Source organism: Corvus moneduloides, chromosome 6, assembly GCF_009650955.1.
Source record: "Corvus moneduloides isolate bCorMon1 chromosome 6, bCorMon1.pri, whole genome shotgun sequence".
Classification (NCBI taxonomy): domain Eukaryota; kingdom Metazoa; phylum Chordata; class Aves; order Passeriformes; family Corvidae; genus Corvus; species Corvus moneduloides.
This window is the reverse complement of record NC_045481.1, coordinates 31,148,456-31,159,182: the sequence shown is the minus strand read 5'-3', so window position 1 is coordinate 31,159,182 and position 10,727 is coordinate 31,148,456. Positions and strand designations below refer to the sequence as shown.

The 10,727-nt window shown below is 46.6% G+C and overlaps 1 protein-coding gene and 1 long non-coding RNA gene across 7 annotated transcripts in view; one reads left to right on the top strand and one right to left on the bottom strand.

Annotated features, from left to right (window-relative positions):
* Nucleotides 1–1,128: 1,128 nt before the first annotated feature.
* Nucleotides 1,129–9,303, bottom strand: LOC116445579. The gene is made up of 4 exons (XR_004240818.1): nucleotides 9,212–9,303; nucleotides 7,513–8,911; nucleotides 5,406–5,431; nucleotides 1,129–3,427 (listed from the first exon to the last, which is right to left on the bottom strand). It is a non-coding gene; the product is annotated as an uncharacterized LOC116445579 (long non-coding RNA).
* Nucleotides 8,911–10,727, top strand: part of MEIS2 (Meis homeobox 2) — a 174,240-nt gene continuing 172,423 nt past the window's right edge. For 5 of the 6 annotated variants that reach the window (XM_032112307.1, XM_032112305.1, XM_032112302.1 and 2 more), the window contains exon 1: nucleotides 10,205–10,501. In XM_032112307.1, coding sequence (XP_031968198.1) covers nucleotides 10,490–10,501 — 12 coding nt within the window. In that variant the 5' untranslated portion in view covers nucleotides 10,205–10,489. Of the gene's footprint in view, nucleotides 9,176–10,204; nucleotides 10,502–10,727 lie in introns of those variants that run through there. The other variant, XM_032112304.1, reaches the window with a different exon arrangement.

The window sequence follows — 10,727 nt, the reverse complement described above, 5'->3', positions numbered from 1 at the left end:
ATGCGAAATTGCCAGTGCTAAAGAGATGCGGGGGGATGCTGGCCGGCTCCTTAGTGCCGGGGCGCGTCTTCCCGGGGCGGCACGGCCCGGCGGCGGGGGCTGCGCGGGGGCGGCGGGGGCTGCGCGGGGGCGGCCCAGGCGGGAGCAGCGCGCCCAGGCGGGAGCAGCGCGCCCAGCGCTGTGCCCGCGGAGCCCGGCAGCGGCCGCCCTGCGCGGCCCGGGCGGCTCCCCGGGGAGCCCGGAAACCCTGCCGCAAACTCTTCGGACGTGAAAACGGCGCGGAACGGGGCCGGCTGCTTTGCTGAAGCCAGGCACACGTATATTGAGTTTGTCAGGGATCATAAAATGCGAATTGATTATTCAAACAGCCATTGATTATAAAAGAATGCTTACTGCAGCAATGGGAAAGGTTAAAAGGAAATTGACCCTCTCCGTACGTGACATAAAGTCATTAGGTAAATGAGATATTCATACAGGGTGTAATCAAGGTCATGCCAATTTTATTTGCGGTATTCGACTCAAATCTCGAGCTTCTTTTGGGGACAGCAAATTGTCCCCAAGGGAAATGAACCGCCGGGTAGACCACAGGTGCCGTAAAAAACCAAAAAAACCCCTCAGGTAGATAAAAACCGAGTAGGGAAGCAAATTCCCCCGAAGCCCCTTGTCCGTGATGGACCCGAATCCCAGGCCCAGCCCCAACCCTGGTGCGGCCGCGGGGGACGGGCCGGCGCCTACGGAGCTGCGCGCAGAACCGGGGGTCTCCGCAGGGGTCTTTTCACCTCGCTGCTCCCGAGTCCCCTCCGACCGGGGAAAGCTGGGGGTGCGAGCGATGTCAAAGATCCTCGCCTCTCCCAGACAGGATGAGAACATGTAAAAAAATTAGATTTATTTATGCACATATTTATCCCCTCTAATTATAGAAATTAATCCTCTTACTTATGACTAAAAGGTAATGTCTAAGGCATCCCTTTGATGTTTAACAGCATCATTTGTGGCTAACATTCCAACTGATTAAGGAATAATTGTTGTTAAATGCTTTACAAGTGGATAGTGTTTAATTGAGAGGCATTCATAATTTTACGGCTTACCACAAAATGAAACGTAATTAAAAACGCAGAAACTTCCAACTGATTTTGTTCCAATTATGTTTATTGTTCAGACAAATTACTGCACAAGATGGGGTGCTTTTCCCCATGTCTAAATGGCACACGCTTCCCAAATACACCCTTGCAGGTTTTTCTTTTCCAGGTACGGCTTGGGACGGCTTTCTGCAGCCTCCGTTCTCCCCACCCCCCACCCCTCCCCATTATAATTAAATGCTCCAGCCTTTTCTTCTCTCCCCCATGCAACACCTTGGGATGTGAGAAAGTGACGGCAGCTTTCTTCCCTCGGAGCTCGAAGTAATTGTAGAAGGGCTGATGAATTTCTTGAAGAAACACTTGCCACACACTGAGGAAACCATCTCCTAGCAGGATTTTACAAACCAAAGTAAACAAAGCACCCCAGGGGCGATTTCCTCCTTTTGCGCAGCGAACTTCTCAATTTACCTCAGAAGGGATCACAAATACACACGAGAATTACAACAGAAATCATACTTGATTTGGGAAACGTATTCTGGACAAGAAGCAGAGAAATTGAAAGTGTTCAAAGGAAGGGACAGTCATTAAAATACCTGCCAGGCGTGCTGCCATTCCCTTAACTAACCGTCCTTCTTTCCCGTGAACTCAGAAATCTCTTCAGCATCTATTTAAATGTAGATATCCCTGGGGGGTCGGGGAAAGGAAGGGGAAAGAAACCGACCCATACACCCCTCAGGTCCATCTCACCAACACCCTCATCCTCGGAAAGGGGTGTGGAATAAAGTTACTTGCCTAATTTCAGTGTTTGTTCTATCGAAGAGAGTTTATTGTGCAAATGGATTTATTTATTTATTCCTGGGTTTCTCCATCCCTCAGCTAGGCTCTTGGAGAAAATTAGAGAGTTGCCTGAGATCATGCTAATAAATAATCACTCCTTACGGTTAAAGGGAATAATCACATCGATCAGACCCTGATAAAATAGGGGGGCATCAAATGCCCAATGCTGCTTAGAGTTTGCTTTTTTCCTTTGGGCTCCAAACCGTTAGGAAAGGATCAGACACATATTTATTGCTCCTTTTGTCTCCTTCTTTCTAGCGGTACTCAAACCCCTGCGTGTGTGTGCGTGGTCTGGGGGGTTATTGCTCTCTTTGGGAAGGTTGTGGCATTCACAGGTGTGCTTTGGCTCATCACTGTAACCCTGTCCAGTTTCCCAATTCTCCCGGAGGGCTTAATCTAGGTGTGAGAGTAGAAAAGTGTTTAAATTCTACTGGGGAAATAAGCGGGGCTGGGGGAGGGAGGGGGGAGAGGAATTCCCTCTTTTGGTGAGTCAGAAATAGCCCAAGCTTTCCAAAGGGCTGTTTAAATTGGACATAATGGAGCAATACCTCCTTTTTTTTCTCTCTCTTTTTTTTTCTTTTATTTCTTTTCCTTTTTTTTTTTTTCTTCCCTCTTCAGGTATGAGTGTTGAATCCTTTCATTAAACTGACACAGATTTCCAGAGATGGAGAAAAGGAGGAGTATCTGAGGTGGACATTTTATGTAAATGAGCAAATCCGAAATGTATTACAAATCCACTGTAATAAAACTGACAGTTTTGACAGTATTGACAACATAAATATATGTTGGAACACAGCACTTTCAGACACTTAACCGATGAAGCAATAAAAAGATTCGACTACAATATTTCAAATAATCGACATTGATGTTTTGATACATCATTTTTATACCTCAAATCGATCTATCACTCTATGACCGGTCAATTTTAAGCAAAAATCTGCTGCAATTATTTACGCTATTGCCAATGACGACCTAATAACTGTTTTCAATTAATTACAGCAAAACTAAGCATTATGAGGACTAACCGGCCGCATATTCCATTGTATGGCATTGCTTGTATGGAGAGCAAACACATATATGTATATTGCATTCTCTCTGTGGGATCAAAAGAAAGACATACAAAGACTATCACAATCTTGGGGAGGGGGGGAGGGGGGTGGGGAGTGTGGAAATAAAAAGCAACCTCTTTTCGGGAACACACTGCCGGCTCTCACCATGTACTTCGAGGAAACACGCTATAATATTTTGTCAGCTCTCTCTCTGTGCAATACCAAACCGGGCTCCTAAGATTTTTTTTCCTTTTCTCTTTGGGCTGTGCACTGAATCCCACTTCAAACAATAGGCCGAGCAGTTCTTGAAAAAAAAAAAGGATATTCGTGCTTCGAGTGATTGCCTGTCTGTTGTGAGAATCTCCGGATCATTTGAAAAGAGATAGGAGTATATTGTTCTCTCCGGACCGAGAACTCCAGTGTAAAAATGAGAGCGCTCCTCTTCTGGAGTTTTATAGGCAGCTGGAGAACAAAAGGGGATATTTTGAGCGTGCTAGATCAGAGCTCTAAGCAGAGTTTGAAGCCTTTGCAGATTCTCTGATATCACACTAAAGCCATTTAGTTTGCCCTAACTGTCCTTTTGGTTACCATGTCATACTGGAAAGATTAATTTTTTTTCATGCTTCGGGCTTCTTCGAACAATTGCAAACTAAATTTCTAACTACCCAGTGCAAGCAGTGTTAGTGGGAAGCCCTGACAAGCCAGGTTTGTGGTTGTTTTCTTTTTTCTTTTTTTTCTGGTGTGTGATGGAAATACACATGTCGACTGTTTATGGTCTCCACTTTTATAAACATTCCAGCCTAAATAAAATAAAATTGAAAAAAAAAAAAAAAATCTGATCTCTAATCTGATTTGAGTGCTTCACACCCACCCGCGTGACATAAACCGGACAGACGCGAAGAGGTTCATCTCTGTGCCCTTTCCCACGGCGGGTTTCGCCCCCACAGGGATGGGACACGGGACGGGGCCACATCAGAGTCCCGCGGGAGCTGCCGAGCCGGGGCCGAGCGCCCTGAGGCCGCGGAGCGAGCCCCGTGCGCGGCTCCGCGCCGGCGGCGGGCCGGGCCGTACGCGGCTCTGCGGGCTGGTGTTGGAGCCCCGCCAGATAGCGCTAGAGGGCTGCTGATGGCAGCCAGCGCCGAGCGGGGCACCGCCAGCGCCGGGCTACAGCCCTGCGTCCCGGGCGAGGAGCGGGAGAAAGGGGGGCGGGAGGGGAGGACGAGCCCGGATCGTTCTTGTTTCGTGCAGGGATGGGGGTTTTTCCCTCTAAAAAAAAAGAGGGGAGAGGGGTGGAAGAAAGAGTAAAAAGCGAAGTTAACAGGTAAGTAAATGAACCTCCTCCTAATCCAGCTCCCAAAGATCTCAGTCATACTGCCGTCGAGGTCAAGAAAAGTTCACCGTGATGGGCTGCCATTGACTTTCAGGACTAGAAAGGTTTTCGCCAAATAATAATACATTACTGAAAAGCGAAGTACACTACTGGCAGACCGGGGATCAGGGTGAGGAGCTAAATGAACCCAGTGATCTGCCGAAGCTAAAACGTGCATGATTTCACAGGGGCACCCGAGATGGGACCTCAAAAGTCTTGCAGCTGCGGGAAGTTGGAGGCGAATCAAAGAGTGCTGAGACGAATAAAAAGTGACTGAAGTTGTAAAAAGCAACCGTAAGGGCAAAGGAGAGTGTGGTAAAAAGCGGGTTTGGGGGTAGGAATTTAACTGTGGCACAATCCTGATCATAAAAAGAAAAAGGTACTATTTAAACTTCACACTTCGCCTTGCAAGCGAAACAAAAAGTAAAATTCATGTGAATTTCTCAACGGTGTCACTGTGATGTCCCGCACCTAAATTTTAACAGGCAGATTGCTTTCTTCATTAATTATGACACATTGCCTAAAATGATAGTTCAAGATAAAAAGCCAGTTCGAATATGTTAAAATTTTCACTCTGTTACATGATATCCTTGACCTGTCTATGAGGAGTTTTGCTTTCAAATGCAGTCTACGCGTTACCGAACACAATGGCATCATCCAAAATACTTGAACTCAGCACACAAACAAACAAACATTGAATAAAGTTACAAACAAGATTAAGGTTCAAGTTATTTGTCCCTGTAACAAGGCGTCAATTGTCCTAACAGATGTAGGGACGTTAAGAGGATTTAAACCACGCGAATTTAATAAACCAGATTAGCAATAGGTGCTTTCCACAAATGCTAAGGACTGGAAAGTAAATCTAGCCTAAATTACCCATCGGACTGGAGCATCACCTACAAGGAGACCTCAAAATTTCCTACAGGGTCCAACAGGGTTTCGTGCAAGCATGGCTTGTTTCCCCCTAAAAACTTTCAATTTGCATTAAATCTTGTGCTAGGAGCACACGCGCGTGCAAAACAGCGGTTTAAGGTCTCCGGTGGGATTTATTCTTGAAATCTGAAATATTACCTGTTGTGCCATCCGCTTTTGCAAGGCTGTGGAAAAAGAGAGAGAGAGGGAGGGAGGGAGAGATGTAACGAGCAAGCAAGAGAGGCATGTCTCAAAGCCAGCAAAGGACTAAGATGCCACACTTCGGAAAGGCTGATTGAAAACAGACTCTTCTTAAGTTTTAGAGGATTTTCTCTCTCGCTCCCTCCGAGGGCTAAGAAGCCGATTTGAGAGTTTGAAGGGAATAGGTTTCAGCATCTATATTTGTTCTGGTGCACTTGTAAAATGCGATTTGAAGAGGATCTTTAGCCCTCTGATTGTCTTTGTATTGTTTTTCTTGAAACGGATCTTTTGCCCTTAATGAATCCCCACGCAGCTGGACAGCTCCTGCTCGGACACTGAGAGCGCTAACCCCAAACTGACCCCAATTTGACACCACAAGATGAAATTTTACCGCCTGTTAAAACCATTTCCAGCCTCGGCAAAAGGAGCTGGCGGTTGACTGAGATGCACTTCCATACCGGACACCTCATTTCTCTTTGGACTTTTGAGCCGATCCATAAAAAAAAAAAAAAAAAAAAAAAAAAAAAAAGCAAAAACCCCCCAGACACCACCCCGACTCATATCTCACACTTTTCCTGAAAACAGCCCTCGCTCTGAAAGTGATGCAGGAGAAATGGAAATTAGCCACTTTAATTTTCCTGAATTACTTTTATTTTTAAAGAAATGTCACCAGTCACGGCGGAGGGGGGGGGCGGGAGGGGGCTAGGGGGGAGTAAATAAAAAATCACCTAAGTGTGTGAAAGCCCTCACCCTCTGCACGTACGTATCCCATTTGTATCCCATTTTCCTCCGAGTTCCCAACAGCATCTTTGTTAATAGATGAGTACATTCACTTAAGGGCGCTAAATTGAGATTCCTTTTTAATGGCTAAACTGTAGCGCTTTATAAACCACGTTCTCTGTGTGCTTTAATCCACTGGGATAGCGATGAGGAAAAAGGCTTCAACTCTTTTCACGTGGAAAAAAAGACACAGGACGAACATGAAAGAGCTTCTTTTACTATATGAAATTTCACTTTCTATCAAGTTAAAATAATTTTTAAAAGTTGGTCCCTGTCCCAGATTACAAACATGCACAGCAGGGCAAGACAACGCAGGGGGTTAATTAGTTTAGGAGGGGAAAAAAAAATTAAACAATTGAAAGGAGCAGCATTGAACACTGAAAAAGTCTTTGGCTGCTTTTTTTCAGCTTTGATTTTAGTCTGTTTTTTCAGAGTTTTTTAATCAAGGCAGCTGAGATCTACAGAGACTTCTGTGAAAAAAATAGAATTAGAAAAAAAAAAGTGGTCTAAAATTATTTTCTAAGCAATAAAATGATTTCTTCTATGTGAGCCAAGTCATCTAACATCTTTTTGAGAAGAAAACTGATGAACTTCTCTTACAGCTTGAGGTCTGAAGAAATGCATGGAGCCTTAAATGCAGCTGGATTACCTTTGCACAGCCAGGTTATAAGGTAAGACCTCTTCTTTGGTGATACTGAAACTATTTCAAAAGAGACACACTTGTACATCTCAAGGGACAAGGCTCTGGGTTTGTGCTGCCACCGTTAAAAAACAAGTTTGGAAGCTACAAATATTTGAACCATGTCCTCTAAGCTGGCTGCATCACAAGCAAATGATTCCATGCAAGTTGAGAAATCTGGCATCTTTGGGGCGCGGGGCGGGGGGGGGGGGGGGGGGGGGGGGGGGGGGGAAGGAGGAGGAAGAAAGAAGGAAAAAAACCCCAAATAACATTCACCGATGACTAGATCTCTTAAAAAAAAAAAAAAACAAAAAAAAAAAACAAAAAAAACCAAACAAAAAAAACCAAACAACAACAAAAAAAAAACTGTTAGAAAACTACAGCTGTAAAAGTAGGAAAGGATTTGCATAACCTACTGCTCTGTAGGTCTCCGCGCACCCAAAGGATTAGCCAAGCATTCATTACCATGAATATCTTGAATTACGTTACCGATTTATACGACAGAGTATAAAATACTGCACAAGAAGACTGGCTTTTTCCCTTCGAAATGAATTGACTTAACCACTGCTTGAAAGAGATCTACATACTAAGGGCTCTTCTACTCACCTCTCTTTACAGTCCCGTGAAAGTCAGTCACAGCAATTCGGTTGCTCTTAGGACTAGCTTTAATCTTGGAGGAGATCCTCTAGGAAAAAAAAAAAAAACAAAACCAACCCGTGTCTGCTCTCCGGCTTCTGGCGGGTTTTAAGCAGGATGCAACTCTGGCTAAAAGTAGGAGAGGGACTTTTCTCCGTATTCTCCTCATATCTGTAAATACAGCCCTGCTCTGCAGGGCTCGGCGCTAGCGGAACATGCAGGAATGCCCACTGGCGTTTGTCAGCTCTCCACACTATCTTTCTTTATACGTGAGGGCTGATTTCCCGCAGACATCATTGTTATGATGGCTCATTTAATCAAACTGTTTAATTGCTCCGGTAATCACTACCATCATCACAGGTACTCAATCATTCATCATTTTGGAGGGGTTTATTGACCTCTGGAGCTCATTCCCTTTGCCTATTAAAATCAGGCCAAATATCTATAACTACCTCTTGAGTCATTTTCTTAAAGTCAAAAAAAAAACCAAACAAAACCAAACCTCTGAAAAGCATCGTCATCACCACGAAAAGCAAACCAAACCAAAATCTAACGGAATAATATATCTTCTGCAGTGTATTTTCAAAAGCCATCTATGTATGAGGCCACATTCACAACCGGGTACATAATCATTGATAAATCCCACTATTAACGGGATAGTCTATTTTAGATTTTATGTGCAGGGGACCGTGAACGAGGGTGGGGGGTTGGGGAGGACAAAACTGCAGCAATCGATAGTTTGACCATTGCTCCTCCCCTAAACTTCAAGCATCCCCCATGATTGATGATCCCGGGTAGCTTTGGTAATTGACTGCTCTGAGGTAAGGCATGGTGTAGCTTCAGCGAAGTGATTGGGCGAGAGAAACGCACCAAAATTAACGCGTGTGTGTTTGCCTGGGTGTTTGGAAAAGTTCATTTGGTACTCAAGGGTGGGGGGTGCATCATCTCACTTAATTTGCTAAATAACCCCACTGTAATTAGCACTACCATTAGAAGGCATTACCGAGCTAATACTCCAGCATACATTCCACAAGCTCAACGTCGATAAAGTCCAGCAACACACACGTAAATACAGCGCTCACCGCCGGATCCGCTCAAAACGAACATGCAAACAGAAATCTACATAACATCTGGATCTCTCCTACAAAAGACTAAGCATGACTTTGTTTTTAAGCCCTTTACAAAGCCTGGCAGCCTAATCGCAAAACTAAAAGGGATTTCCCCCTCTTCCCCCCGCCTCTCCCCGCCTCCCCCCCCCCCCCCCCCCCCCCCCCCCCGCTTCAAGACATCCAGAGAGTGTTTGATAGCAGCGATCACTTAATGAAGAGCGGTGCCCAACACGGTTTGAACGAGGCGTTCTCTCCATGCCCTGGAAAATTAATTTTTAGAAAAGCACAATGAATTGTCAGAGGGAAGAAGGCAGGCTGGCAGCACGGCGCGCTGGCGGAGCCGGGAGCGCCGGGCCGGAGCAGCCTCGCTGCCGGGGGCAGAGCAACTTTGCGCGGCCCCCCCGCGCGCTGTAGCTCCCGGTGCCCCCGGGCTCGCGCACCGCGCGCGGCAGCGGCGACAGCCGGCGACTTGACCGAGCAGCCCCGCGCGCCGCCAGACGCCCGACACCGCGGGTAATCGGAAGGTATTTTGTTGCTCAAATAATCTAGCGCAAACCAACCCGGGGCCGGGCTTCTACCGCACTTTTCTTCTCGCTCTCTGCAGTTTCCCCTGCCTCTCCCCCCTCTCGCACACACGCACTCTCCCTGTCCTTCCTCCCCTGCCTCCCTCCCTCGCTCCCTCCCTCGCTCCCTCCCTCCCTCCTCCCTCCCTCGCTCCCTCCCTCCCTCTCGCTCGCACGCTCGCTCGCTCCTTCCTACACGCCGTGCTTCGCTCGGGGCAGGGGCTGCTGCGCGGCTCCCCCCGCGCGGCGCCGCGGCCGCCCCGCCGCCGCGCTGCGCATCCCCGGCGCTCCGCCGGCTGGGGCGCCCCGCCGCCCCGCGCCCGCGCCCGCCGCCGCGCCCCGCCGCTCCCCGCCGCCGCCGCTCCCCGCCGCCGCTCCCCGCCGCCGCCGCCGCCGCGCTGCAGGACTGGCTATGGCCACCACTACTTCCGGGTTCCGTCACTTCATTCTCCCGCCGATCAGCGCCGCAAAACTGAGCCTCTTCTATAAGGCAGCCGGCAGCCAACCTGCCAACACTTACTGACACTCACTCATCCCAGGGAGCGAGGGAGAGAGGGAGACAAAATACCTGCCGGGAGGAAAAAAAAAAAAAAAAAAAAGGAGAGAGGGGGAAGTCCGGGCTTTGCAAACTATACAATTTTTCTTCGCATCTTTCCCCACCCCCCTTCACAGTACTTTAAAAAAAAAAAACCAAAACCAAAACCAACAACCCTATAAGCGATCCTAAAAGGCAAAACCCGAGCACGGAGTTACTGGAAGAAGAAACCGGGGTTAAAAAGATTCCTCCTCTCTTCTTCATCATCATCAACCATCATTCATTCACTACCTTGACATTCCCTGGCTTTGATTGACAGCTGGAGTGGCAAAAAGCCATGAGACACGACAGTTTGGTTACATGTGGGTTGCTGACGGGCCGATCGTAACCTTCAGTTTGGGGGCTTGACAATTTTTTTTTTTTTTTTTTTTTTTTTTTTTTTTTTTTTTGCGTAGAGAAAGAAAAAAGGAAAAAGAGAGAGAGAAAAAGGAAAGAGAAAGAGACAGAAAAAAAGAAGAAAACACAGAAACTCATCGTGGTTCTTGACTGTTTTTTATATATTGTTGTTGCTATTGTTGTTGTTATTATTATTATTTACCCATATTGGAGGATAGGAGAAGTCTATAAGTGGGTTGCAAAAAAAAAAAAAAAAGGAATCTTCTTCACTCTAAATCACTTTCTTTGCTGGACTGGGATATTAAATATACGACACATCCAGGAGTTTATTGGAGCGCAGACTGATGGCGCAAAGGGTAGGTTTAAATCTCCAACACTTACCTATATATAAATCCTCTCTTAAGAGGGGCCTGTCCGATTTGCTCTCCTCTGTTGCTGATGATGATGGCGGCCACTATTAAAAAATAGCAGCAAAAATTATTCACTGGCTTTTTGTGTGTGTGCATGAGTGTCTCTGTGTGTATCTCTCTGCAATTGTTCCACGCTTTTTTCCTCTCTAGCTTTTTCCCCAGCAGTGCGATT